Source organism: Scomber japonicus, chromosome 5 (genome assembly GCF_027409825.1).
Source record: "Scomber japonicus isolate fScoJap1 chromosome 5, fScoJap1.pri, whole genome shotgun sequence".
Taxonomy (NCBI): Eukaryota; Metazoa; Chordata; class Actinopteri; order Scombriformes; family Scombridae; genus Scomber; species Scomber japonicus.
This window is the reverse complement of record NC_070582.1, coordinates 29,717,811-29,744,498: the sequence shown is the minus strand read 5'-3', so window position 1 is coordinate 29,744,498 and position 26,688 is coordinate 29,717,811. Positions and strand designations below refer to the sequence as shown.

Here is a 26,688-nt window from a genome sequence, read left to right as displayed (position 1 = left end):
TGGCAGGGGTTATAAATATACATGTGTTTATCGCCCCTGGAGAGGAGGCAAAAAAGCACAACTAATCCCACCTCCATTCATTTTTCGTTTAGCTGTGTGTAAATAAGAAGGAGACGATCTTCGCGTGCGCTCTTCTGAATTTGCATTTCTGTGAAGAGGAGGCGTGATGCATCTTTCTTTTATGGACTCCCAACTTCCTCGAGGAAAGATGTCAGGCCGCGTTTGAACGTGGGCGGGTGTGTATGTGTGTGTGTGTGTGTGTAGTTTCTAGTAAGGGAAATGTCTGGGGATGGGAAAAGTTTTAAACATTTGTTTTTACCATTATGTTCTTAAATTTCTCTCTGTGTGTTCGTGCATACAGTACACCAGATTATAACTCGTAATCTTCCCGAATTCTACTAGGAACACCACTTTTTTGCACGTGTTGGTAAATGCATTGAAAACTGTGTGATTCTAACAGATCATATATTTACTCATGCATAAAAAAAGAGGAGACAAAAAAAAAGGAAATTACATTCAACATTAAATGAAATGCCAAGTCGAGGCAAATTACATAAAACATTTAGAATAGCAGCAGCTGAATGGGTTATATCTTACACCCCTAAATTTGCCAATATTCTCTCTCCAGCTGTGTAATCTTAACAGACAGTATGCCGCACATAAATACAGCGTAACCCAGCAAGCATCCAGTAAACCTGTCCAATCCTGTACAGTTTGCCAACGCCTGAGAGGACAAATGCCAACGTGCTTTATTAGTCTAATCTGTTTGGAGGTGTAGAGGACTCTCTGTTATCAGTAAAAGTAATGTAGCATCACTTCCATCACACCTGGCTCCACTCATTTAATCAACTGATCAACTGATCATTGGACATGCCTGGCTTAGATGATGTTTGCTCATCAGCTGGCTCATTGTTGTTCTGGGTCAAACTGACAAAAATGTGATTTATTTTGTCTCATATATCATATAAGACCAACTATTTTGCTTTTTTTCTTGCTGAAAATCAGTCAGGGTAGTAAAATGTGGCGTTAAGAAACTAAACTAAATGTGTGGGCTGTGGGTGTATAAAACCCACTGCTAGTAATTAGAAGACGGAGTTAAATATTATTTCTTGACTGAAAACGACAAGAAAAATCACTCATCCGAAGACTGTTACGTAAGCACACAATCACCTGGGTGAACGAGCTACTTCGAGAGACGGAGACACAGCTACAGTATATAATACAGATGGAGGGCGAAGCTATCATCTGTAGCTGTTCATTTCAAGTTTTTAAAACTATTTATCCCCTAAGCGGACTACGTCGCCTACGCCTGAAATATGGAGGAAATCATTTAGACTGCCTTGATTTTTGTTTCTGTTTTCTATCGCCGCTCATACTCCTCCATATATGCAAATGTACAAGTACTGTATGTGCAAGTTTTCAAAATAATACAAACTAATAATCCCTCCTGCACAGATGTTGAGCTGATCATTGGTGTTAACTCAGGCGGCACCTTTGGGAACGCCGGCATGTTGTAGCTGCTGGCTGCTTTAAACGGATACCTGTAGTTGCTAGACAATGTAATATTAATGAGCAGAGGAGAAGTGTGAGACGCTCTGGTGTCCAGTGCTTTGCCAGGTTTCAGCTAGATCCTTCAGATACAGTTGTATGAGGACTGAATCATTATACAGTCACACAGAAACAACCCCCCTCCTGACTCACAGCAACACCTCGTTAACATTTGTTGATATTTTCCATCTATTTTTATCTAGAAACCTACAGCGTTATTCTGAATGTTGATTATCCTGTTCATTGGCGGAGATGATAGACACACTGTTATTTATATTGTGTTAGAATTCACATCCTCTTTCTGCTCGCAGGAAGCTTTTCCGTCCCTCTTAGATATATGTGTGTGACACGGTGGCAGAGAAGGGTGTGAGGCTGTTGACATTTCAAAATGACTGTAGCGATTATTTATTCATGTAGCACCTTTACTTTCCACCATATTCTTAGTTCTTCTCACAACAGAACACAGCAGTTAGGCACTTCTGAACCATCCGCTCTCCCTCTCTGTGCTGTAAATACATGCATTTCCCTGTCTTCCTGTCTCCAAAGAGCCTCCTCGTTAACACTGGACTTATCTTCAGATGGTGTCAATCTGTCCGACTCTGCACTGCTTACCGTTGGCTTCTCTCTGGCTTAACACAAACAGATGTCTGGTCATCCTGAAAAGCTCTGGGTTTTTGTCACAAGTTTGTTCAGGGTCTGAAACAGCTGCTTGAGAACTCTGTGGCCCCCCTTCACAAGGCGCCTCCACTGTACGCCTCATCAGCTCATTATCAGACTACACTCTGTACCTTTTTTCACAATCACAGGCTATATTCATGATGTGAATAAGCAGGCTTTGCCCAAAACATCTAACGTGTTTAATTAATCATTATGTTATCAGTAGTGTGACGGAACAGATCTCCTCTGTTCGCCTCAGTCTCTGACTGGCACTTAGCACAGTTACTCATTAAAGACGACTTTGATGCAACATCCAACAACACACCATAATCCTCAAATTTCCCTCCAGCCAACTGCTGGTGTTTTGAAAAAATACTGTTAAGTAAATACAATTCTGGACTCAGTCTTTAAATATGTTAATTGGTGGTGGCTCTGATGTTTCCAAATCAAATAAGGGCCGGAAAAACATTTGCTCTTCATTTGCTGGTTAAAACATAATTAATAAGTTGGATATAAAGTCACTAACAAAAACGGTTTTGAAAGCTGATATGAATAATAATGTTTTGGATTGTTTTCCAGTAGTGCAATGTATTTTTAAAAAAAGTTTAAAGATGCACTGATCTATACAGTATATGTATTATATTATTAACATTCACAAAAAGTAACTACAGAAAACAATCACCCACTCACTTATTAAACCTGTTTCCAGCTGCAGTAGGCAGCTGTTTTCAGCAATAAGATCTGATACAATCAATATATCAGTATCAATAATCACTGTCTTCTTACCGGCTGTAACAGATGACATCATATCAGAAATTTTAAAACTCCATAATATTGGTATCCCAAAAATCCAGCCTTGGTCCCTAATCTCCACCTCCACTTCTACTACTATTACTATTATTATTAGTATTATGTAGCATCTTTGTGATATCTAACCAAACTATCACACTTGAATGAAATAAGGTTGAGGGTTTCTTGATGTAATGACCAATTCAAAAATACACAAATTCATTGTAACATATCTAAAGTGAATCACACTAACTTGCTGATACCCAAATTAGATATAATTGTATGCCAAACTAATAAACAGATCTAAAATAAACAAACAGACAAGAACCGATCCAACCACACATGTAAGCATATAAATAGGTCAGTGTGTATCTTACCCTCCTTTGTGTATGTCAGCAGACGGGGGCCTCTTGCTGGCGGTCCCATCCTGGTGGACCTTCTTATCCAACGACATTGAGAGCGGAGCATCTCGCACAGGCAGCCCCAACACCAGCGTCTCCTTGGTAACAGAGACGGTCTCATCCGTTCGACCCATGTGCTTCTTGGCGTAGTCAAAGCCCTGGACAGGCTGGAAGGGAAAAGAATGGACACACACCGAGGGTCAGAAACACTTTTAAAAAAATGTTTTACAGGGTCTTCCAGCTTTTTGATCAATCCATCAAATTTGCTAAATGATAGTTGAGATGTGCTTCAGTATTTCTATTCCTGATCCAATGAGGAATAACTGAGAAATGGCCTGTAGCCTTTGTTTCGAGAGAATGGGTTTCATTCTCAATTTCGGATGGATAGACCAAAAGCAACTTGACACGTTAAAAAAAACCAAACAGCAGTCTCCAGGAAGTAAAGCACATGCAGAGACAGCAAAAAGGCAACACAATGGTACAGTTTACCATCTTTATTACAGACAGACTAATGAGAAATTTATCACCTGCAGTAATGAGCAATGACAATAAAGCAGCCACAGAAATACAGCACTTACACCATGACGCATGGTTCAGTGGAACATACTGTAGCAAAGTGTAGCGCTAACTGCAGCCAATGTTGGTAAGAGAGTGTACAGTAAAATGGTATGGAGTCAAAAGATTCATTCAACAATGAAAGCAAACAACAGCTAAGCAAACCACAGTCACACTGACATACTGTGGACATTTAGTCTGTATGCATTGTATAACTTTATATACAAACAGTCCAGTCTAATAAAACTGAACACTGATCACAAGTCCATGGTGCAGTTAAAGAAATGTCTCCGATTCCTCCAAAATAAAATGCTGTTGTTTTGAGATACAACATGTTAATCACAGAGCTTTAGCTGTGCTTGTAGGAATATTTTGAAGTCACCATCACAAGCTCTTTTTTCACTCTATTACGGCTATTAAATCTAACTAGTAAAAAAGCATCAGTGGCATGGTTGAGGCAGTAAAAACGAAGCTGTTCTGTGCAGTTATTTGACGTCACGCCATGATTTTTTCATTTGTTGAAGTTGCCTCTTGTTGGCATTTGGAGTTGTCAGAGTGGAAAGCTAGCCTGATGAATATTTTAATGGAAATTCTGTTTCGATGTGTTCTTCCAGATGTGAATGAATACAAAATGGCAAAGCCTATGAATGGAATAGTACCTGTCATAGATTTGACACACTGAAACATTTAAGTTGGGGATGAAACTAAATGGAATAATAAACCCCTCTCAATCTCTTAATAGCAATATATTGATAAAGTCTATTGTGACGCTGGTTTGATAAACAGCACATTTCTTCAAAGTGTGCCTTCAAGATTTTCATTCCAGTTAAAGCAGAGGACCAACTGACCCGGCTGGATAAAGAGTCGCTTACAGCCAACGCAAAACACTGTCTCCTGAATATTAAAGTAAAACCTCCAGATAAGTCTTACTGCTATTACAGATAAAGGTAATTGGATGGACCTCCCCAAACCAGTTTTTATCAGCCTTCAAACACTGCAGCTGGCATAATGAAAAAAGTTAAGAAAATAAATAAAGAAAGCGAGCTTAACAGCACCTTTGAAGTCAGGGGGTTTGGGCATGAAGAGACAGAACAGCAGAGAAGACGTGTTTTGCTAAAGCCTCTAAGGCCTGGACACGTACTTTGTATTTCTAAATGCCTTTCAATTTACGCAACAGAAAATGTGAGGGGGAAAAAAGGGGGGTTGGGGGTAGAAAGACCCTTTTTTTTTTAGGTTACACAACAAAGCAGATGAAACCCTGATTTTTTTCTGCCTCCCTCTTTTTCTATTTTGAGCGGCTGTAAAAATGGGACGCCTCACACATTTGATGATGTATGCTAAAATCCTGAGTGCATGTGAGGTGAGGCAGCGTGGGCATCCGGCTGACGACATTGTTAATAATTCATCAGTCATACACACCACCGTTCCGTTAGCTTGCTCCGATACACGTGGCTACAGCCGTGGCTAAGTGTTGGGGGCAAAGTGATACGTGCTCATATAGGAAACATGGATATTCAATAGAGAGACTGAGGATAGGCTCTCCCCATGGCATAAATATATTAACTGTGTGTGTTCGTGTGTGTGTGTGTTCGTGTGTGTGTGTGTGTATGCATCCTCTACCAGACCTAAGTGATGTATGGTGACAGTTGTGGCTCTTTCGTGTGAAAGATGTATGTAGAGTGCAAACATTCATTTGCCTATGGCCTCGTGCTGTTCACAGGTTGAAAAGAGGTTGGGAATCTGAGCTGTGTGTGTGTGTGTGCGTGCGTGCGTGCATGTGTTTATGACGTGCACAGAAAAGGGCAGCAGACGAGGGAGGAGGGAAGCAGTGAATTAAATGCGCTGTTCCAAATATAACCCCAGCACCAATATGCACTATGGATTATTGAGGGGTGAAACATTGGACGTGGTGTCAGGGGGTTCTGAACTGACAGCAGCAAACCTGACACACACTTAACATTGACAGTTAAAGAGATGTCATGATGTGGCTGATGGGTAATGGCTGTCAAACATGGAGACAGTATGGATTCTCAGAAATGACATGGCCGACGGGCGTAACCTTGAACAGCGCGCCTGACATCTCCCGTTTTACCACACTGACTCAAGGTCTCTCTATTTCCATCTCTTTTCACTCTCAAACATCCATCTTTCCTAATTCTCTTTACCTTTCTTTCTAATCCTCCCTCTTTTTCCCTCATCTCCACTATGATCTCTCTCTCTCTCTCTTTGAACTGTATGCCCACTGACAGCGTGTTGACTTAACAAATGGCCATCTTTCATCTTGTATGAGCGGCTCAGTTTAATGAAGACTTGGGCTGCAGACGGGGGATTGTGCCTCTGATCAGTCTGTCAGAGATGGATGGCGGTATAACTCCACATCCATTTAGAAAAGTGATGGAGGGAAAAGGCGGGAGACAGGATGAGAGCGAACCAGAGAGAGAGAACCCCACGTGACACCGGTTCCGATGCTGTGCAAAGCGACTGCTGGCTTGACCCCGCTTGCACCGTCATATTATCCACACTTATTTTTCTTGCTTTGCACTATCAAACAGAAGCTTCTCCTCTTGTATAATTTGAATTCGGTGCAACAGCCAACAGCAGCTTGATGAGGTACAGCAGATGGATGAGATGCTCTTCTCCCCCTGCGGCCATATTGATTTAAATTCATCTCTAGCAGGGAGGATGGCGAAAGCGGCACAGAGCTGCACGCAAAATAAAATATTCCAGAGAGTCGCTACATTTAACAAGTAAAATAAGGTACACAGCAGGGGAGAACAGGGTGCAAATGACCCCTTAATCATTTCCAACCAATCTTAAAACTGCCGTTCCTTGCAAATGTCTCAGGAAAAACATAGCAGAGCAGAACATTTCTGTCATGAATGGTAGTTATGTCTAAGTAATTTTCAATCATGTTTTAGAGCAAGTTATAGCACAGAAACTGCACTCTTAATGGATTTAAATGATCTACTTTTAGCAGCTAACTGTGGTCAACACACAGTATTAATCCTATTGGATCTATCTGCAGTTTTTGACACTGTTGATCACAGTATTTGAATTGGAAGTCAGAAGTAACGGTTGGGCATTTCAGGGTTTGGTTTTATATCAGTTCTGTTCTTATCTTTCAGGAAGGTCACGTCTGGTATATAGGAACTACGTATAAGTTTCAGTGCTGCTAAAATATGGAGTTCCACAAGGATCTGTTCTCGGGCCCTTACTATTTTTCATTTACATGCTGCCACTTGATCATAATACTAAAAAACACAATTTCAGTTCAGTTCTATGCTGGCAACACACACTTTTATATGTCCTTTGACACTAATGACACTACTCAATTAAACAACCTCCACATGTGCATTGCAGATATCAATAATTAGGGCTGGGTATCGTTAAAAAAATAACAATACCACTACTAATCCAAGTACCTTTAAAGTGTTACCAATACCAACTTGGTACTTCATTTGATACAGATTACAAATTTTTGCTTTATCCAGTGTAACAAACAGTGTAGTGTAGCCACACTTCAGAGTGTTTAGGTGGCATCTCGGCTGCTGAACTGCTAAGCGTGCTAACTCAAATTCACCACGACTTCACCATCACAGACTTCTTGCAGTTGCTGTGGCAGTGGGCCAATCACATGTCGCATTCAATCGAAGAACGCTTTGATTGGCTGTGAGCAAGTCCATATAAATAGTCATATTTTCTAGCTCTGGGAGCAAAGAGGAACAATTGCAGGTATCGTTTGACGGGAGACATTTTGATACCACTTGGTATCGATTTGCAAAAACCTCAGTATTTTAGACTGAGGTTGAGTTTAACTTCAACCAGCAGATTCATTCTAATGTCCAATCATGTTCTTTACAACCAAGAAAATGTTCAAAAATCAGATCATGTTTACCTGACAAGACCTTAGACATCCTGGTTAAATTATTGCAATGCACTTTTCGAATGCCTCACATTACATAACCTCAGTAAACTTCAGCTGAGTAAAAATGCCTCATAACCAGGTCCAACAGGAGAGAACGCATCACACCAGTTTAAAAAAAAAAAATCACTTCACTAGCTCCCGGTCTGTCTTTGAGTGCATTTTAAAATTTTAATGCTCACTTTTAGGGCTTGTAGAGGGTTCGCTCCAGAATATATAGTTGACCTTCTATGAGCCTGAATGCAACCCGAGATCCTCTGGTAGGTCATTCCTGGCCATTCCTCGGTCAAACCTTCAAACTAAAAGTGAATGGGCCTTTTTCTGGGAGGAAAGAGATCAGGGAAGCTAACACATTGTCTTTATTTAAATCTCTTTTAAAACGTATTATTACCACCAGTTAGATAAACTCCTCCTGGAACAGGTTGACGCACAATGCTGCAAAATACCTCAAGTCCTTTAAATGTCAGCCACTGCATTGTACTTTCATTCAGCAACTAACAAATGAAAAATGGATTGCTTCTACTTCTGCTGATTCCACCTCTATTGTGTTCCACATGGAAGCCGGCTATCTGAGGCTTTCACGCCTTATACGCGGAGGCACAGAGGAAGTAAAAGCCATTTTGAAGAATGTTCCAGCTCTACGGCAGACGTGCAGAGTGATGAAGTCAGCTGGAGTCTGCAGAATCACTGTTTAATGCTTCAACACACATGCAGACCTCATAGAAAACACAGTATTGATCTGCAGCTTTGGCTTGTCCTGCACGGTGACTGATAACCGAGTGGGATGGGAGCAAATCACACACACACACACACACACACACACACACACACACACACACACACACACACATGTTCATGCACACACAAACACACACAGGTGATCAACTTGATTGAGTCTATTATTCTGTCTAGGTCTAGTTAGTATTCATGGGACAGGCCACAAACACACACACACACACACACACACACACACACACACACACACACTGAGGTGGACTACAGCTCTAAGAAGAGTATATAAGCATAAGTAAGAGTGTATAGTACAAAGGTGAGTATTGTAATTTTCTAATACAATACCCGTGCCTTTTTGTACAGTACATTGTAAGCCCTATTGGTTGCTGTAATTCCTTCTTTCTTCATATTGGCTGAAAAATCTTTCTGAAAGCCAAAAGAATTGTTTAAAATCAAGTGGGTATGTTCCAACATTGCAGTCTTTTCAGTATGAAATTCCCTTTCATGTTACAATCCGGCAATGTGCAGCTCAGCAAGGAAACACTGTCTGGGGAAAAGACAAAGAGAGAATTTTTGCACTACAAAGACTGTAGACTTTGGAAGATACACACTCAGTTCTCCCCAATATCAACTGCTGAAGTCTCGTGTCAGCTTCAGTTGAACTTTAACAGAATAGTTTGACATACAGATGTAGCTGGAGTCAGCTGGCAGTCGTGTTAGCTTAGCACAAAGGCTTGGAACAAGGCAGGGTACAGCTAGCCTGACTCTGCCCAGTGGAAACAAAAAGCTTTATAGTGATTTAATAAGCGAGACTTAACATGAGCTTTGAAGGTGTTGCTAGGCAGATTTAAAAAAAATCTTTTGATAGGACCAAGCTTTCCCGAAATATCAAACTACAGTATTGTTTTAAAATGCATGTTTTCTGAACTGAAGGAAGGACTGTGGATTTTGTCCCACGTTTCTTACACTGGGATCACATGAATTTAATTACAAAGTAAATGTAAATGTAATCTGTTATAGTTACCAAGAAAAAAATGTGTCATTAAATTACAGTTACTGATGAAAATGTTGATGATTACAAATGAGGTTACATCTGAAGTCACACCTTTAAGATTAGTGCTCAGGAGGGTTTTTCCCTCATTTTTACTATTTAACATGTTACTGAATACATATATTGCTGTTTTTAATTCTTTAAAATCTTTTAAAAAATATATATTTTATAAATAAATCATGACGTGGGCTTATTTGGAGCACACATGGGCTTAAATTGTGTCACCGTACCAATTAAGCTCATGCCAGACTTTTGACTTTTTTCATCAAATATCTTTATTTTTTAATCCAAAATCTACATTAACTAATGAATACATTTTCAAATGAGAGATAAATCTTTTGTATAAGAAATGATCTCCCTTATAAATCATGTCAGTATCCATGAAAAACAGCTGAACTTAGATTTCGGTGCTAAATGGGAACACTTACCCTGAAAACAGCTGAAAACATTGGGTAGAAAATTATATAAGTAATCAAAACGTCATCAAATGTAATAAGTTACATTACTTTGATTAAGTCATTGAAATAGTTACATTACTTATTACATTTTAAATAGAGTAACTATAGGAATCTGTAACCTATTACATTTCCAAAGTAACCTTCACAACCCTGCTTGGAACATCCTGCCAGAAATGCACGGTTCCCATTGTGGGGTACAGCTGTGGACTTTTCTTAAATAAAAAGGTAACACACCCCTGTGCAGTCAGAATATACAGTAGGAACTGTTTTAATGTACATATGAGCACTTTTTAGAAATATATCAAGACAAATGTTTAATCAGCTGTTGGTGTTTAACTCCAGCTTGCCACAAGCTCCTCTCAAACCAAATCCCACGTGTAAAATATTCATCTCATTTGCTCATGCATGCCACTGCTCAGGATGGTAAGAGGGTAAATAAGAGCATGGATAACAGCAACAAATGTAGCCTCATTGCACTACTTGTGAGATCTCAAACTGTATTTCGGGACTCTTTAATATTTCATGCGCTCTCTCGTAAAACAAAACCAAAGTAACATTAAATGTTTACAAATGATTGTGAAAGCAAACAAAACCTCGAAGCTCTGAAAACTGAAATGTTAATGTAATACAGAAAGGAGGACAACTCGCACAACATGTACATTTATTTTCACACGCTAATGTTGGATTGTTTACACCCTGCTGTGCTGTTGTGTTACATCCAACACCAAAAAAAAACTCACCCATCCATCCCTCCATTCTTCCCTGCCTCTTACTTTGCCTCTCGAGGGATGAGGATGGAAAAAGGCTGGACTAAAATAACACGCAAATCAGCTGACATGCTCCTCCACAGCAACAGTAACCACAGGGACGGCCCTCAGCACGGTTCTCAGGCTGCATCTGGAATTTGAATGTTTCTTGTATATATATTTTTTTATCTGTCGTCTGCGGCCGTGGCTGTTCTGCTCAGGGTCTGGCCGTGATAATCTAGCTGGCATAATCCTGTGGAAACTCATATTTTCTTTAAAAATGGGTTAGGGGTCTGTGAGGGGCTTTCTGCTGAGCCACTGTGGGATGAGAAAGAGTTGCTTCATCCGAGGAGAGGAGGATAAAACGACTGGCTAGAAAGGGAAAAGGAGCTGGCAGGAGAGGCAGTCTTGGCTGATGACACAAGCTTGAGTCACTTTTTATGGATGCTAAAAAATATATATATAAAAAAAAAAAATAGATTGGCTTGGTTCGCAGGTGTTGAGCTTCCTTTCCGCTTTTTATGTTTATGAGGTTAAAAATGGCTTCTCCTGGCCAATGGAATTGAGCTCATTTCCCTGCTTTTATGAGCAAGCGCCACTTCGTTAATCGAGCCGCTCGAAGACAAACTTAAACAATTTAAATCTTGAGGAATGTGGTTGTGAATTTAACACCCCTGTTATAGGTTGTTTTTTTTCACTGCCCCCCTCCCCCTGCTCTCTGTCCTGCCTCTTATTGATCTCCCAATGGAAATGAGGATGGTGGAGTAAGTCATGTCCACAGCACGGTAGCCACATGCAAGGATTTACCCAGCAACAACGACAGGCAGCACATATACAGCAAAAAGCAGCTGACGAGGCAGTTGCGCACGAGCTGATCAAATCAGCTGTCAGTCAGTACAAAATCAGCAAAACAAACCAGTAACTCATTCAGTCATGAATACATTCAATCAGTCACTCAGTAACTCAGTCAGTCCTCCACCACACCAGTCTCTTAGTGAATACCTGGTGGTGGTAACTGCCCTCCCTTCGATATGAGGTCTAAACAGAGAGAGAGTCAGAGGGACAAGGTCAGGGAGGGGTTAATATAGAATAGAATAGAATAGAATAGAATAGAATAGAAATAAGACATTTAATTCAAACTGACCAGGTTAAAGGACTAAAGGAACAATTTGGGTCTATTTTTTGTAGTTTTGGCAGCCATTCCCATCTGTGTGGATAACACTGTTCTCAACAAATGATATCTTTGAACATAGCAACGTCCCTACAAACAAGCAGTTGTACAATAAGACCGCTTTTAACCCTTACATACGGTTCAGGGTTAAATTGGACCCACTTTTTACATTTGAGAGCTGTAAAAACACCCTATACATATTTCTTTTAGCCAGCCAGACTTTTTCTAATGTGACCCACAGTATATAATAACAGAAATAAAATATAAGCTTTTTTTAAAAAGATTTATTTTAGGCTTTTTTGCCTGTATTTCACAGTGGGTGGCATAGAGGTCGACAGGAAACAGAAAGAGAGAGAGGGGAATGACCTGCAGCAGAGGTCCCTTACTGAAATCGAACCAGGGATGCTACCATTATGTTGCATGCAGGATAGCCACTTGATTAACAAGGTGCTCCTCAAATCTACAAATTTGACCTGTGTTTATTAAATATATTCAAAACCAAGATGAATAACATTTATTAATGATTGATAGGTAATTTCTGAATGTGAATTGGTGTACAGACTAATTATGAGTCAGAATATTAACAGTATGTAAGGGTTAAAGGACAAGTCTATGTTTTATATCTATATTTATTGTTTATTGTTTTCCCTGTCAGTCAAGTCACTTTATTTTGGGTTGATACATGTTTTGGGTTTTAATCAGTTTTTAAAAGCTGGTTTACAGAAAGCAAAATGACTGATCAGTCCAGGAAGGACTCAGTAAGTCCTCGTTGATCCGCTGATAGAAACAGTCTGTGTATTGGTCCATTAGGGAAGAGTCCTATGAAAAATGTGTGTGTGTGAACAGCTTGACCGGTATAAGACTTTAACCCGGAGCGTGATCAACAGCTGGGTTATTCAGTGCTTGTGCAGCCAATTACAGGAAATCTCACTGGAGTGGAAATCTAATCATGGTATCAAATTTAAAGATTATAATGTTGTGAACAAAGCCGAGCTTCGTCGAGAGCCTCTTCATAAAAAAAAAAAGAAAAAAAAAGAGCGCGGCCGGCTTATTGCTTGTTTACCACTTCACTGACTGCGGCGACACGAGCAGCTGCTGTTCGGGCGCGTGTGTGTGCCGCGTTCCAGGAGAACACCCTGACCTGTTGGAACCAGCTGGTAGGTGTATCTCGTACGCACATGCTCGTTTGGAAAAATTGATTGTTATTTAACTCCGAGCGTGTGTGTGTGTGTGTGTGTGAGCGAACACTACGGTTGTAAAAAGGGCCAACACTACCCTAAGGTTCACTTCCAGTACACTGAGCCCTGCCCATTTCCTCTCGGCCGATTAGTCTTTTCTGCATGCATGATTAGCAATGACCACGGGCTATTGGGCAGCGAGAAAACAAATGAGTGATGCCCGCACAGATGGGCTTCCATTACTCTGACCTGAAGGAATGACTTAACACAATCGGTTTGCTGAGCGATGTGTCATATATTCAGATTAGATTCAGGTTATGTAATCCCAGTTCAAAATGTCTATGCATATTTAAGGTTTTAATAGTAGAAGAAGAGAGAAGAAGGAGAAGAAAGAATGAAAAGAAGAGGGGGAGATGTTTGACCGAGTGTGACGAGTATTACCTTGGAGCGTGTCTTGAAGGTCCGGAAGGCGCCGGTTTTGAAGATGACCCTGTTCCTCTTGCACAGGATGAAGGCCACCATGATGATCACCACCATCAGCAAGAAGAGAGGCGTCAGAACGGCCATGATCCACAGGTTGCTGGGCGGTGTCTTTATCACAGCTACACACACACACACACACAGACACGAGGATCATTTGTTAGCATCTGATATTAAATTCAATCATTCCTGAACAGCCGAACCACTAAGCGACCCAAGACACATAACAAATCTGCCTATTAGAACCTCTAACCTTGTTACAAAAATAGTGAAATACTGTAAAACACATGAAAATGTAATAAAAGACAATTCCTTTATAGGCCTGAACTCTAGATCTAGAAATATGCTTTAATGTACAACCTGAAAGCTTAAATCTTAAATCTTAAGTTTTGAATATCTTCCTAATAACTTTTTTTCATTTTTTTTTTTATAGCTTCTCTGTCACAAACCAGTGCGCCCGAGGGATGTTGTTTTCATTTTAGGGACTAATGTATTTTGTTTGTGCCGGGCCTGTGAAGGTAAATTCAATAAATGTTATAAAAACGCTGTGTTCCGTTCTTCTTCCGTTTTCGACCCGGGCGCTGTTAAGAGGAGCTGTGAAGGGGCTCTGATGGTTGTTGGTATCTCTCCAGTTTGTTAATTATAGATTTTTTTTGGGGGGGGGGGGTGTGAGGGGAGAAAAATAAGCTAGAGGAGAACACTGTGTCCTCTCTCCAGCAGCTACAGTGCGAACATCCGGCTGTAAAGTTGAATATTTTCCTAACTCCAATCTTTTCAATTTAACATCAGATAACAGCGCGGGAACAAAGTCCGTAACAATCTTTTACATTATAAATGTACAAAATTTGAATATGGCTTGACATTCTGAAGCTTTATTGGATACAAAGTTCATTATGGAAATTTATGGAAAACCCCAAATGCTACAGAATGTCTCAGGAAGCCGAGAATGTTCCGCTTGAGTTCAGCAGATAAACTCTAAAGGAGCATTTTAACTGCAAATGTTTTCCGCAGTGAGGCGTCTCCGAAACGGCTGTTCAATGAGAGCTGTGGTCTGTGAAAGTCGACAGTGAATCTGTAATATCTGTGTATCATCTGAATGCAAAACATGAATATAGTATTATGAAAAGATGATCTGTGCAAATATATAAAACAGGAAAGAGTTCACATACTGCGCTGCTCTTATTTTTATGCTTGTTTCTGCAGAATATAGTTATTATGCATTCTTTCAGATACATTATGATAATAGTATACATAAATGAGATTTAGCTTTTTCTTTCATGGGAGTTAATAACAATAATAATATATTGTCAGTGAACATTTTTCTTAACGGCAGCTGAAAACATAAATGAGCTACATCCCTTATATAAAAGGTGCTATATAAATAAAGTTTGTTATTATTATTATCATTATTCTTATTGTAGAGGATAGGAGTGTATTTTTCTACACTGTAATAATCTGCTATTATATATATATATATATATATATTCTTTATGGCATTCTACAAAGAGTGAGCCTAAATATTGGCTTAAGTGATCTACTAGTTCACCTCATCATTATGCACTGTGTGTTATACACTATGAAGTAATATTATTCATAATATTTTGGATTAAAATGAGAAACTGACTACAGCAAATGTAATCCTTTTGCTTTAGTAGACTTTCTTTTTGTGTGTTCATTGTCTGGCCAGACAGGAAAAAAATGCTTCCTCTTTTGTCTCTTTGTCAGTCATGGTAGTGTGCTCAGTGTGCTCATTGTGAATAAGACACCAGTTTATATGAGGCCAGGAAGAACTGCATGTTAACATTCAAAGTTAAAGTGGTTTGTTTCTCCTCTTGTGTCTGATTTGCTTGCTTCCTAACACGTATAATGTGTAATCATGTCAACTACATGACACTGGTACGGTAAGATAACCAGCTTACGCTCAGCCTGCACTTGTACGAAGTAGCCCAGGGTCAGAGCCATGGTCTGGGAGTCCAGACTGCTGAGGGTCTTGGCAGCGTTGGTTCCAGTGATGGGTGCTCCGTTCAGCTGGGCGTAGTACGTCATCTCTGCTGGTTTCTTGGGACCAGGCAGTCGACGTATGTTCACCATCTGGAAGAGGAGAAATATAGCGTTTACATTTTGTGTTTTTATATATTTTTTTCCACTCTGAAGTCAATCGGTCAAAATAATGCTTTAAGCGTGGTTTATTTTTAATACATATAATTTATGACCAGATTCTACGCAAAGTCCCTTTTTATCTCCTCACCCACAGTTACAAAATCCCCTGCTGTATCTACAGCGGCCCAATCGAAATGCAGAATCAGCTCTGTTGCTTTGATCGCACCGAGCCATTTGCTGCGAGATAACTACACTTGGGGAAGACACTCGAGGATAACTGAGTCACTTCAAATCTCACTTTCCTTTCATCATACATCAAACACCTTTCTTTTCTTTCTTTTTTTTTCTTAATTTGACGAACATATCACAAGGTTTAATCAAGTCTGGTAATTTGATTTTGTCATAAAAAGAAGGGATGTGTGTTATTAAATGGCTGGATGATTTCTCCTTTGACTACACTCCCCCCTCCTCCACCCTCTCTCTCTCTCTCTCTCTCTCTCTCTCTATGTCCCTCTGAGCCTCTCCTTCCTCCTTCATTCCAGCCATTAAACTGGTCATCTGTGACTTCCCATAAAACCTTTAGGGTGTGTAAGGCATAAAGTCCAGGAGGAGTCAATCGTTGTCTTAATTTGCACAATATGGGAGACTGGGCAGGAAATTGACATACACAAGACAACATACTGTGCACACTTATGAGGACCTTCAATTCAAGAACTAGTTCAACAACAATAGGGGAAATATTCCAATTTACTTAAATAAGATCAATCTCCTCATATGATTCCCAGAAAAAAATCAATCCAAGTTAATGCATCACATCTAGCTGAATTCCTTACAATCAATATCCATTTGCTATTGTTGTGCAGCAAAGAAAGGACTGTTTTGAGACTCTCTCCTTACAGGTGCATTCAAAGACAAACCGACTGCTAATTAGTCAACATAGTTCACGAAAGCACTGTTCGTCTGCAGTGGTTTCAGATGTCTGAGGGTCCTTGAAGGCATCAGCACATAGAGTCCCTGCTCCTAACTGTCAGGGTGCTGTCCAAGGTGCTGATTCTGTAGCTGTCCTGGGTGATGCTGATATTCCTCTGACCTACTGAAGTTCAATAGTTTCCCCTGACTGATCTGTCTCATTATCATTAATACTTTCACTTTACTTTACTGGATACTAATCTCCTTGGCCTTTCTGTCCAAATTAAATGCATTAATATTATAACTCTATTTTGATGTTCCAGTTTCTGGTTGTGGAAAATGCTAATCATCCACCTCTCTGGTTAAAGCTGCCCCTCCATACTTCCATGCATAAAACAGTTATAGTTACATAATATATTTGGACAGTGTGAGTTGCTTATTTCTAGGTTTTCTAGGTTTTATTTCTTTTAGTGCTTTCAGCCCTGTTTAACCAACACAACTCTACTGCTCATGTTAAGCAACCTTTTTTGAAGAGGGTGATTTAAAACATGTAGATTACTATGATGGAATACCTGAAGTACATTTCAAGTCTCAAGTAAGGTGATTTGCTCTACTGAAATGAACAGTAACCAAGCTGCTATAAGTGACACTTAAAGAATAAGTTAATGTTATATAATAATATATTTTTAGCAATGCTAGTGGCATGGGTCCGGGATCAGGATGGCAATATTGTTCTGTCAGTCGGCCCACCACTCAACAACTTTTCTATTACTTTTGTTACCATGAAACTTTGTACAGACGTTCAGCATCTCCAGAGGATAACCCCTATTAACCTGACATTTCCTCAAGCAGCCCCATGAGCTTTTTACTTCTTTAGTGAAATATCTCCACAACTATTTAATAGATTGCTGTGAAATCTGGTACACACATTCATGGACCCCAGAGGATTCACTGTGATGAATGAACTTCAATATCACAACAGACTTTGATTTGCCTTACTTTTAATACCACCTAACTCCTGACGATTTCATCAAAGTCAGCTGTACTTCGTGTTTAGTGCTAATTAGTAAATGTTATCTCAAATCAACATGATGAACGTGTCAAGCATTACACCTGATAAACATCAACATGCCAGAATTATCACTGTGAAGATGTTAGGGTGCTATTGTGAGCATTTAGCTCAAGTGTACTCTCACAGAGCTACTAGCATGGCTGTAGACTCTTAAATCTTAATATACATATCTAACTAATACCTATAAGAACTGAAAGCTATCTAAAATGATTCACTTTGCAAATATTAGGCCTGTCACAACTATTTTTGTCGGACGATATATTGTATTAGAAATGTTTATCATTTTATACTACTGATATAATGATAAGACCACCACCATCATCAGATATACTCACAATGACCCAAAAAAACTCCCACCTCCCACCTCCCACCTACCTGTACAGTGTAGCCCCCTACAGTGGTGGCCCGTCGGGAGCGTGCGGTGCGAGAGCCCTGCCTGCCGGCCACCAGGAAGAGCTCAGCCAGCCGCTGCTCCATCAGGTTGGCAAAGCTCTGGTAGTTAGCCTCCAGGGAAGAGCTGTCCACGTCTTGGATCACTGTGTGGAGAGACGCGAGGGGACAGAGGAGGTATTTAGAGGATGAAGAGGTGTTAAGGCAGGCAAAGAGGGGTGAAAGAGGAGACGGGTGTAAGGGAGACGTGAGACAGGAGGAGAGCAGAGAGAAGAGGGAAGGAGAAAATGGGAGAGTGTCAAGTAGGAGCGGGGGGAAGAAAAAGAAAGAGAGACAAGAGACAGAAGATGAGTGGGACATTAGATTGGACTGGATAATGGTCCTTTCCATTTTAAAGCTGCTCACCCAGAAACTTATATTACAGCTGAGGTTACACACAGATCAAACACTGTCCGTCTCTATTTCAGACACACAGAAACAAATACAACCATGCATCGGTCTGCACACATACACACACACACACACACACACACACACACACACATACACACACACACACACACACACACACAAACACACATTCAGGTGTTTGCTTGCATCAATCTTACCCCTGAGTGTGTTTCTTACTAGAGGCAATAAATGAGAGGGAGCAGTGGACAGACTGCACACACACACACACACACACACACACACACACACACACACACACACACACACACACACACACACACACACACACACACACACACATTCAGGTGTTTGCTTGCATCAATCTTGCCCCTGAGTGTGTCTCTTACTAGAGGCAATAAATGAGAGGGAGCAGTGGACAGACTGCACACACACACACATACACACACACACACACACACACACACACACACACACACACACACACACACACACACACACGAACTTCAGCGTCATTCACACCCGGCCGTGATGTGATGTGAAGTGATCTCCCCCTCTGCCCCAGTCAGGAAGCTGTGAATTATACATCAATAGGTTTTCCCAGGAACAGAGCAGCTAAAGACACTCTGAGCACGGAGAGCGCGAGCTAGCGGGCGAGGGAGGGAGGGAGGGAGGGGGTGTAAAGACAGGTAGGGAGGAAATGAGGGAGCAAAGGAGGAAAGGAAAATGTAGGGAGCAAATACGATTCTGCTGAATTGTGCAACAGCAACAGCGAGCACCAGGGCATTTAACCAACTGCTGTTTTGTCCGATCGATGCAGCTCTTGATTACCGCTGATCACCCAGTAGCACTTTTGCCTCTGTGTGTGTATGTGTGTGTGTGTGTGTGTGTGTGTGTGTGTGTGTGTGTGTGTATTGGTGTATGTGTGCAAGAACAATTTACCTGTTATCACCCAATAGTTCTTGGTTGCCATTGATGTGTTGAGATTATGGTATTCAAGGGCTGTAGAGAGAGAGAGAGAGAGGCAGAGAGAGACAGACTATTAAAACCACGTCTAATATTGGATTTGGAAAACTACAAATGGTACTTACATGTTTACCCAGCTTTTTACATTTACCCCATAACCCTTTTCAAAATCTCTACATCAAAGTTTAAGTGTACATCTTGAAACCTTACATTGTTTTGTGTAACATCAGGGCTCGTGTTAGGGTGCCACAGGGTGCCACAGGGCCCCTATTGAACCTCCACCTCCAGTCCTCTGTGTGTTATTGTATTGTGTTTGTGCTCTGTTGCCAAGATGTTTAAATCCATTGCACGCTTCAGGCTACAAATGACAGTATTGAACACTCAGAGACCCAAAAAACAAACCAGTGTTTCTTTGCTAAAATCCTGTATTTTTGTGTTCACAAAAGCAGCAACAGCTTCTACCGCTCCTATAAAGTTAGCATAATGGGTTGTTTTTGTAGTTTTTATGTTGCTAGGCTAGCTAGCATGTGTCTTTTAGTGTTAATCAGCACTATGCTTTGACATGCTGCAAAATATGTGATTTAATGCTGACTGCTTCATCCTTAAACTGGCAAAAACCTTCCTGAATGATATAAGATGAAAGTTTATAACTAGGCCTGTCATGATAACTACTTTTGTTGGACGATATATTGTTTCAGAAATAATCGCGATAAACAATATTATTATAATATTAAAAACATAGACTGACATTAGTCCATATATAGACATGATGATGTTGATAATTATGTTATTGTACAATAAGTCAATAATATAATAATTGTGACAGGCCTAATTACAACAGAACAGCTGCATCCACTGGTTAATGCTAACTCTCCTTGGAATGATCAAATGGAAATTAGAACTATAATTTCACAATTTCCTTTTAATATTCAACTGTGACAACAATATAAGTATGGTATCTGCCTACTGGGATTTAAATAAAAATGTTTTTTATTTTTAAAAAGTCAGTTTTTGTCTTCAGGGTTTGTATTTTCAAGAAAAATAATAAAAAATATCCATAGGAAATAAAGCAATACAACACTGTTTGCCATCCAACTAACTAAAAGAAAAGGAAGCCTGCCACCAAAACAGCTGAAAGCACAAGAAAAACCTGCAGGCTTTATAAATATGTGTTTGCATTCAAATGGAACTACTACACAATGATATAGTAACTCTGAAGTGGATTGTACCAAAGTTGATCAAGTTTCAAGCCTGTAGCAACATGAGAATAGTGTAAAGAAAAATGGTTTTAGTGTAAAAACATATACCCCTTAAAAACCAGTTACCAAGAGTACTTGAAAATATTTTGAGAAGGTTATGAAACAATTATGAGTAAATAAAAGGCAAAAGGAGATTGCATGCCTTCAACAAGACTTTGAAACCTAATTGGAAAAACCCTCAAACATGCCCTCCAGATGTACTTTCAGATGTATAAAAATGCTGTACTTTGAAAATAAGTTGTGTTTCAACTTAAAAAAAACATTAACTTATCTCATTATAATCCTTAAAAGTAAATATTCTCCAAAATATGAACAGTCCAGCAAACATTTTATATTTCAAAAGTTGAGCTGTTGGATGTAGGTGTAAAGTCTGGAGGCTCAATATTTCACATCATACTTAATCTTGTTACACATTGCACCACAATTGGCTCTAAAGTAGTTGTGTCATCACAAATTATACTCATATTGTACACGTCTTCAACTCAGATTTAAGGTGAGCTGACAGACTTCCCTCCTTCAGCAGATGAATTAAAAAAGATCCTGCTCGTGTCAAACTGTGCAAACATCATTCATACTAGAGGGTCAAACATCAGGCTGAAAGACACATTTTTGAGTGAAATAACCTTGATTGAAGCATCTTTATACAGTTGAGACAAGTTTACATTTGATCAATTGGATTTAAAGCTTTTTAGGGATCCATTTGAGCCACTTGAATGTAACAGTAGTATGTTTGTGTGGCGCGGTGACAGATCTGCAGAGAAGGAGAATTTTAGCTTTAGCTCCCGGCACAGATGATAAAATGCGATTAAACACTCCTTGTCAGGTTTCATTATCACCCTTTTACTTTCCTACCTCTCGCTGTCTACTTCCTCAATCCATCTACACCGCCTCCCACCTTTTCTTTCTGCGTGCGTGCCTCCGTACCTGTCTCATTTTCTACCTGTTTACCTCTTAGCCTATTCTTTTCCTTAAAACGCACGCTCCTGTCCGTCCAACTGACTGTCTCCTTCTGTCTTTATCTACCGCTCATCACTCCTTCAGTCCATCAGCCTCTCTCTCCGTGTCCTATTCATCCATCGACCTATCTCTCCTTATTTCCCATCTGCCTGTTTCACCATCTGTCTCCACCTAACTCCTCCGAGCTGGCTGTCTGCCGAGAGCTGTGTACAGCTCAAGTCAATGGCACTGCAGTGTATCTACTGAGCTCTCTGCCTGTCTGCCTGTCTGCTGCCGCCTCCCTCCTGTGTTTGTACACCAGCGCATTTACATTCACTTAGCGTTCCTTCAATTTAAACAAGTTCACATTAAGTACTTCAGACGAACTCCATTGAGGTGTTACGGTTCAGACTCGTTCAGTTTACGGAATCTGCTCAAGGGAAGCAAATATGATTTTCATCCAAACACCAGCTGGCGTAATTCCCCTCAAAAAAGAAAAGACCCAGAATGGGATCCTGCTCCAGTCTAATAATAAAGATGAAAATACAAATGGCTTTTAATTCTCTCTATCACTCATCCAAGCTACATCCAGGCTGAACCGTCTATTTTCTTTTCCTTAACCATTAGTCTTGGTCTTGTCCATTTCAAAAAAATCCATGAAGTGATGTCTTTTATATTCTCAATAACTGGGTTTTTTTGGAGTAAAAAGAATAAGATCTATTTTCGTCACGCCACTAAAAGCTTCCAGTGTATGGCTGAACAGGCAAAAAGACTCAAATATCATCCGCAAAGAAAAGCATCAGACACTTGATTGACAACTGTTACTATGCACATTTTCAAAATACCACAGCAATATGCCACTTAACTCCAAATAAAAAGCAACAGTGCAAATGACCTTCTAAAAATTGAGAAAAATATTCAGAGTGAAAGTTCAGTGAAAATTGAAAGCACCGACTGCTACTCAATGGCTAAAGAGCCTCTCAAGTTGCAAAACCACTTAAAAGATGCATGTGGTGAAAAGAGTTTTTTTATGCACTACCTGGAAACCAAGACACCCTACCAACCCCATACTTTGTAATTAATGTAGGCCAGTATGATTAACTAATTCACTACACTATTTCCTTCTGAATGTTTTCTGTTTTTGTGTCCTTATTTATTATAGAAAAGTACAAAAAGAAATATATTCAACCCAAAATGAGTTGTGATATTTTAAGAAAGAAAATCTAAGCCACATAAATTTGCAAGTACTAAACAAAAAAAAGCACCATCCTGAAATAAAATATTATGTATTTCCTTTTTAGCAATGTATATATTTGGATCTGCCTTATAATTGAGTGGCAGCATGCAAAGTACAGATCATGAATGAATCTCCTACTCATTCGTGCACAGACTAGTCTCCAGTTAAATGTTTACATGTGGTAGACATGCAAGCGGCTGGCCACATGAACCCCTCTGTATGTAGACATCCACTGAAGGCCGATATTCAGACTGCTTTAATCAGTGGAGAATTGATGGTCCATCTGCGCTCTCAGTATAACCATGGTTAATGTGTCTGTACAAGTACATATCTGGATAAGCAACAGCCTATCACTGACAGGACATGAATTAACATTATCATTTTATATGATGCCATAAACATCTGCTTATCCTTCAGAGATAAGTAAAATAAGTTGTTTTTATGGGAACAGACGAGGTTTCCGTGGCGATGCCGAGTGGGTCTGGATGTGACTGTGTGAAGTGTGATGTTTCAGCCCTATGGGTGTTGAGAGCACACACACAAATAGATACTAATCTAATCTCACCAGGCTAAAATTAGCTCATTCAAGGGGCATGGACAACAGACTGCCTATGGCATGATTCAGATGATAGGATTTGTACAGCTGTTTGCCCTTTTAAAATCTCACAGATGGCATTAGAGGCTGGAGTGCAATACAAACAGGGCTCTTGTGGCTCATCTATGAGTGCTATAGTCTTTCACTTACATTTGTAATGTCTTTTAATAATTGGGAGTAAAAACAAACACAATGTTCAAGTGTGTTGCTGCATTAATCACTGTTTACTGGTGAAGGGGTCTGAATTGGCCAAAGTTAGATGTCATACCACAGAATGATTGCTCATGGGACAGAGTGAAAACAATGACGGTAAAAGGGTTGGGGTTAGGGTTAGGTATATAATTGTACATATATAATAAAGGAATAAGTTGACATTTTGAGAATGTCGACGTATTTCCTTCTGAGAGATAGATGAGAAAATGAATACCACTCTCATGTCTGAGTGTTAAATATGGAGCTAAACATGTGACACTTGGCTTAGTTTAGCAATGAGACTAAAAGTATAGGGCAACAGCCAGTCTGGCATTAGGTGTTGTTACTATTTCTTCATGGGCCACATTTATCCATTCACCAGCACTTCTTTGCAGTGTCTCCAGTGGTCGCCAGATGACGTCACTATGATGATAACACTTCAGGAAGTCACTGAATCCAGCTGTTATTCACCAAGAAATAGTTACAGAATGTAACTCCCCCTAAATCACTGGTTACTTTTATATTACTATGCTTTAGAGGTGTTTAGAGGATGATTTTTCTTTAAATTTGGAAACAACCATGCTAGCGGTTTTTCACTGCTTGCAGTTATTTTTGCCTCTTTTAGCCTCCTAGTTATTGCTCTATACATAGACACGGTGTAATTGGGATTGAATTCTGCAATAAATCCTGTGCTGTATTGTCAATTGTTTAGTTATCTCTTGTTAAATGCAAAAAGTATGTCAAAAAATATTTTAGATTTTTGAATCAAAATTCTCTGTCTTTAAAAAAATAGAAAAGCAATTACAATTCATCTTGAACTTGTATGTGAATTCATATCCAATCAAGTGGTAAGTAGCTAATCCCGCCCATCACATAAAACCCCAGTAGACCGTTGCTTGTAGCAGCTAGAGGGATATATCAGGAGGTGTGTCTGCGTTCTGATGTAACAATGTGAGTCAGAGAGGTGGAGGTACCCTACAAGCTCTGTATAGCTCTACAACTTTGTATTGCTAAGCCAGGTTCACTTCTGAGTGATCTGGTGATATATGAAGGATTTGATTAAACCGCTTTCATATCTATACCCTGTCCATATGTTCCGTGTCACACAGCAGCAACTGCAGCTCCACTATGATATTGACTAAGACGTGTGAGACTGGTACATTTATCTCTTGGAATGAAAGTAAAGTAGTGTATTTTTTTTAAATGTCAAACTACTTTTAACTGCAAAACCTTTAATGTCAATGTATTCAATTTATTTCCCTACAGTGTCCTCCCCTGATAAGGAAGGTAATGCTGTCTTGAAGCACAAGATAGGACACTTTTTCAACTGTTTTACCAACACTCTCACATTACGGTGTTCTTTGTTCGCCCACTTCGATCTCTTCCCTTTAAGTACTGTGCAGTAAAAGCTCAGTCTCTATTGAAATAAATGTATAGCTAGTGGCTTTCATCCAGGCAGCTCCAAAACAGACAGATGACTTATATAGCCTACACATATTTGGTAGAAGACCAGACTGAAACTTGACATTTCTTGAGACCACAGTATTAATCTGACGGCGGTCTTTGCTCGAACAATATAGAGTTATTCTGAATCCCCCCTCCCTTTGAGAAGCAGGTCAAACATACGCTAAGTCATGAATCATGCATTGCCCTGCAGTGGACTCAAAGATTCTCAGCAGTCAGTGTTGTAGAAGGCACCCTACATATGCTATGTTAGTCTGTCTCAGCCCAGCAGCACACTGTTACAGAGAAGCAGGAGCAGGACAACAACTGTTATGTAATGACTATAAAATTAGCATGAGTAGCATGAGGAGACCGGACTATCTTCTTAATGTCCAGTTCAGCGGGAAGAAAACAAAGCGCAGCAGTCTCCTCATCACTATGGAAACTCAAACTGAGACTCACTAGGTTAGACAAGGTCATGTTCAACCCCATTCCCACTTTCAACTCAAAATATCTTTGTTCCTCCTCTGTCAATATTTAAATCCTTCACTGCTGGCCACCGACTTCTTTCTGGTGAGCCTTTCAAGACTGAAAGAAAGCCTTGAGTGCAAAATTCTTTTTTAGGATTCAAGCACAGCTCTGAGCACTTGTTCCTTCTCTTTCTACTGCTCATAAAAACACATGGAGATGGGATGTGGGCACAGTCTCAAATCCCTGTTGTTGTGTTTTCAAGTCAACCTTCACAGCCTAAGGGTAACACTCAAGCTAGTTATAAAAAACAGGGCTCCTTAACACTTCCAGGCAAAACTTTATATTGTTGTAATGATATTTTAATGCAAGACGCGCATCAGTGTGTCTAAGTCGATTAGTAGTGTTGTCTAAACCCCAGAGAGCAATCATGCAAACAGTGCCAAAAAAAGGAGGAAGAGAGTAAGAAAGGAAGCTAATACTTTGAAGTTAGATGATGAAAATTCTAACAAAGACTTCGACGTTTCAAAAGTCAACATAAGCGAACACGACTTTAATGGAGAGAGCATCTTTCTGGATTGTCAGAGCGAGTTTTCAGTAACACCCATTAGGACAACATAATGTCAAGTTGGTAGAATGTCGACACAGATCCGGTTTTGCGATGTACTTCGGGGCTCTTAAATGTCACTTTGGATGAAACTCTTCTAATGGCAGCCATAACTTATGTTGGTTTTGACAATGTTATGGAAATGAGCTCTGGCACTTAAAAGCCGATGCGTTAGTCTGTTTATTTAGCAAATCTAATTACATAACTGTATTAAATGTTCAACTGTCAGAGCCGTGTGCTTCGTTCACAGATAATTGCTGATTTTTTTTTTTCACTTTACAGCCCTCTGTGAATGATTAGACATTTATCATAATTATGTAACAGTGCCTGTGAGAAGATGACCTGGAGGTACATCAATTGAATGACTATTAAGCACCCTCACTGAACTCTAATTTGTTGGCTGGAAACCATTAGTTGT

At 39.9% G+C, this 26,688-nt stretch overlaps 1 protein-coding gene across 1 annotated transcript in view; it reads right to left on the bottom strand.

The window, feature by feature from the left end:
• The window catches only part of kiaa1549la (KIAA1549-like a), a 99,564-nt gene that overhangs the window by 18,820 nt on the left and 54,056 nt on the right, over positions 1-26,688 (bottom strand). Inside the window, exons 8-13 of the mRNA XM_053319515.1 lie at positions 19,510-19,569; positions 18,145-18,305; positions 15,608-15,779; positions 13,650-13,810; positions 11,862-11,897; positions 3,372-3,562 (exon numbers count right to left, since the gene is read on the bottom strand). Coding sequence (XP_053175490.1) covers positions 3,372-3,562; positions 11,862-11,897; positions 13,650-13,810; positions 15,608-15,779; positions 18,145-18,305; positions 19,510-19,569 — 781 coding nt within the window. The remainder of the gene's footprint in view (positions 1-3,371; positions 3,563-11,861; positions 11,898-13,649; positions 13,811-15,607; positions 15,780-18,144; positions 18,306-19,509; positions 19,570-26,688) is intronic.